At 49.6% G+C, this 516-nt stretch overlaps 1 protein-coding gene across 3 annotated transcripts in view; it reads left to right on the plus strand.

Annotated features, from left to right (window-relative positions):
• The window catches only part of agfg2 (ArfGAP with FG repeats 2), a 14,675-nt gene that overhangs the window by 10,644 nt on the left and 3,515 nt on the right, over positions 1 to 516 (plus strand). For 2 of the 3 annotated variants that reach the window (XR_004797195.1, XR_004797196.1), the window contains 2 exons: positions 209 to 279; positions 455 to 514. Coding sequence is in view for 1 of the 3 variants with exons in the window: in XM_035675028.1 (XP_035530921.1) it covers positions 209 to 279; positions 455 to 502 (119 nt within the window). In the remaining 2 variants the exon portion in view is untranslated. Of the gene's footprint in view, positions 1 to 208; positions 280 to 454; position 516 lie in introns of those variants that run through there. The other variant, XM_035675028.1, reaches the window with a different exon arrangement.

Below are 516 nucleotides of genomic sequence, written 5' to 3' on the forward strand. Positions count from 1 at the left end.
ACCAACACACTTCAGATGTTTAATTATTTCAACAGTGACCACTAGCAGCAGTTCAGGAATACCAATTCACACACTGAGAGTGTAGAGCTGCTGCTGGCTGCTGCCGGCTGCTGCTGGCACTGTGGCTCATGTTCTCATCAGCGGTTTCTTGTTTCAGTGCTGTCTTCACATGTTTTTTTTCCTGTCATGTTACGTGTGTGCGTTTCAGGTTTTGCCTCCTTCCCTGCGTCCGACTCTCAGCCCAAAGTCCCTCGTCCGATGTCGGTGAACCCGTTTACGGTGAGTGCGCTCGCTATAAGTGGCACCAAGTGCACTTCAGGGTGATGAAAGAGAAGAGAGGGAGGGAGGGAGGGTTAATTGGTATTTTTTGCAAGTTCTCTTTTTTTCTGCAAACTACAGGAAGTGTTGTAAAGTCCTCTCTGCTTGTTCTCACCCTGCCTCTCTTGTCTTTCAGGGGAATGTTTACCCCAGTCGAGGGACATCGCGAAATCCTTTCATCTGACACCCCCCCCCCTC

Source organism: Morone saxatilis, unplaced genomic scaffold (assembly GCF_004916995.1).
Source record: "Morone saxatilis isolate NCDOM2014 unplaced genomic scaffold, NCSU_SB_2.0 Contig4, whole genome shotgun sequence".
In the NCBI taxonomy this organism is placed as follows: Eukaryota; Metazoa; Chordata; class Actinopteri; family Moronidae; genus Morone; species Morone saxatilis.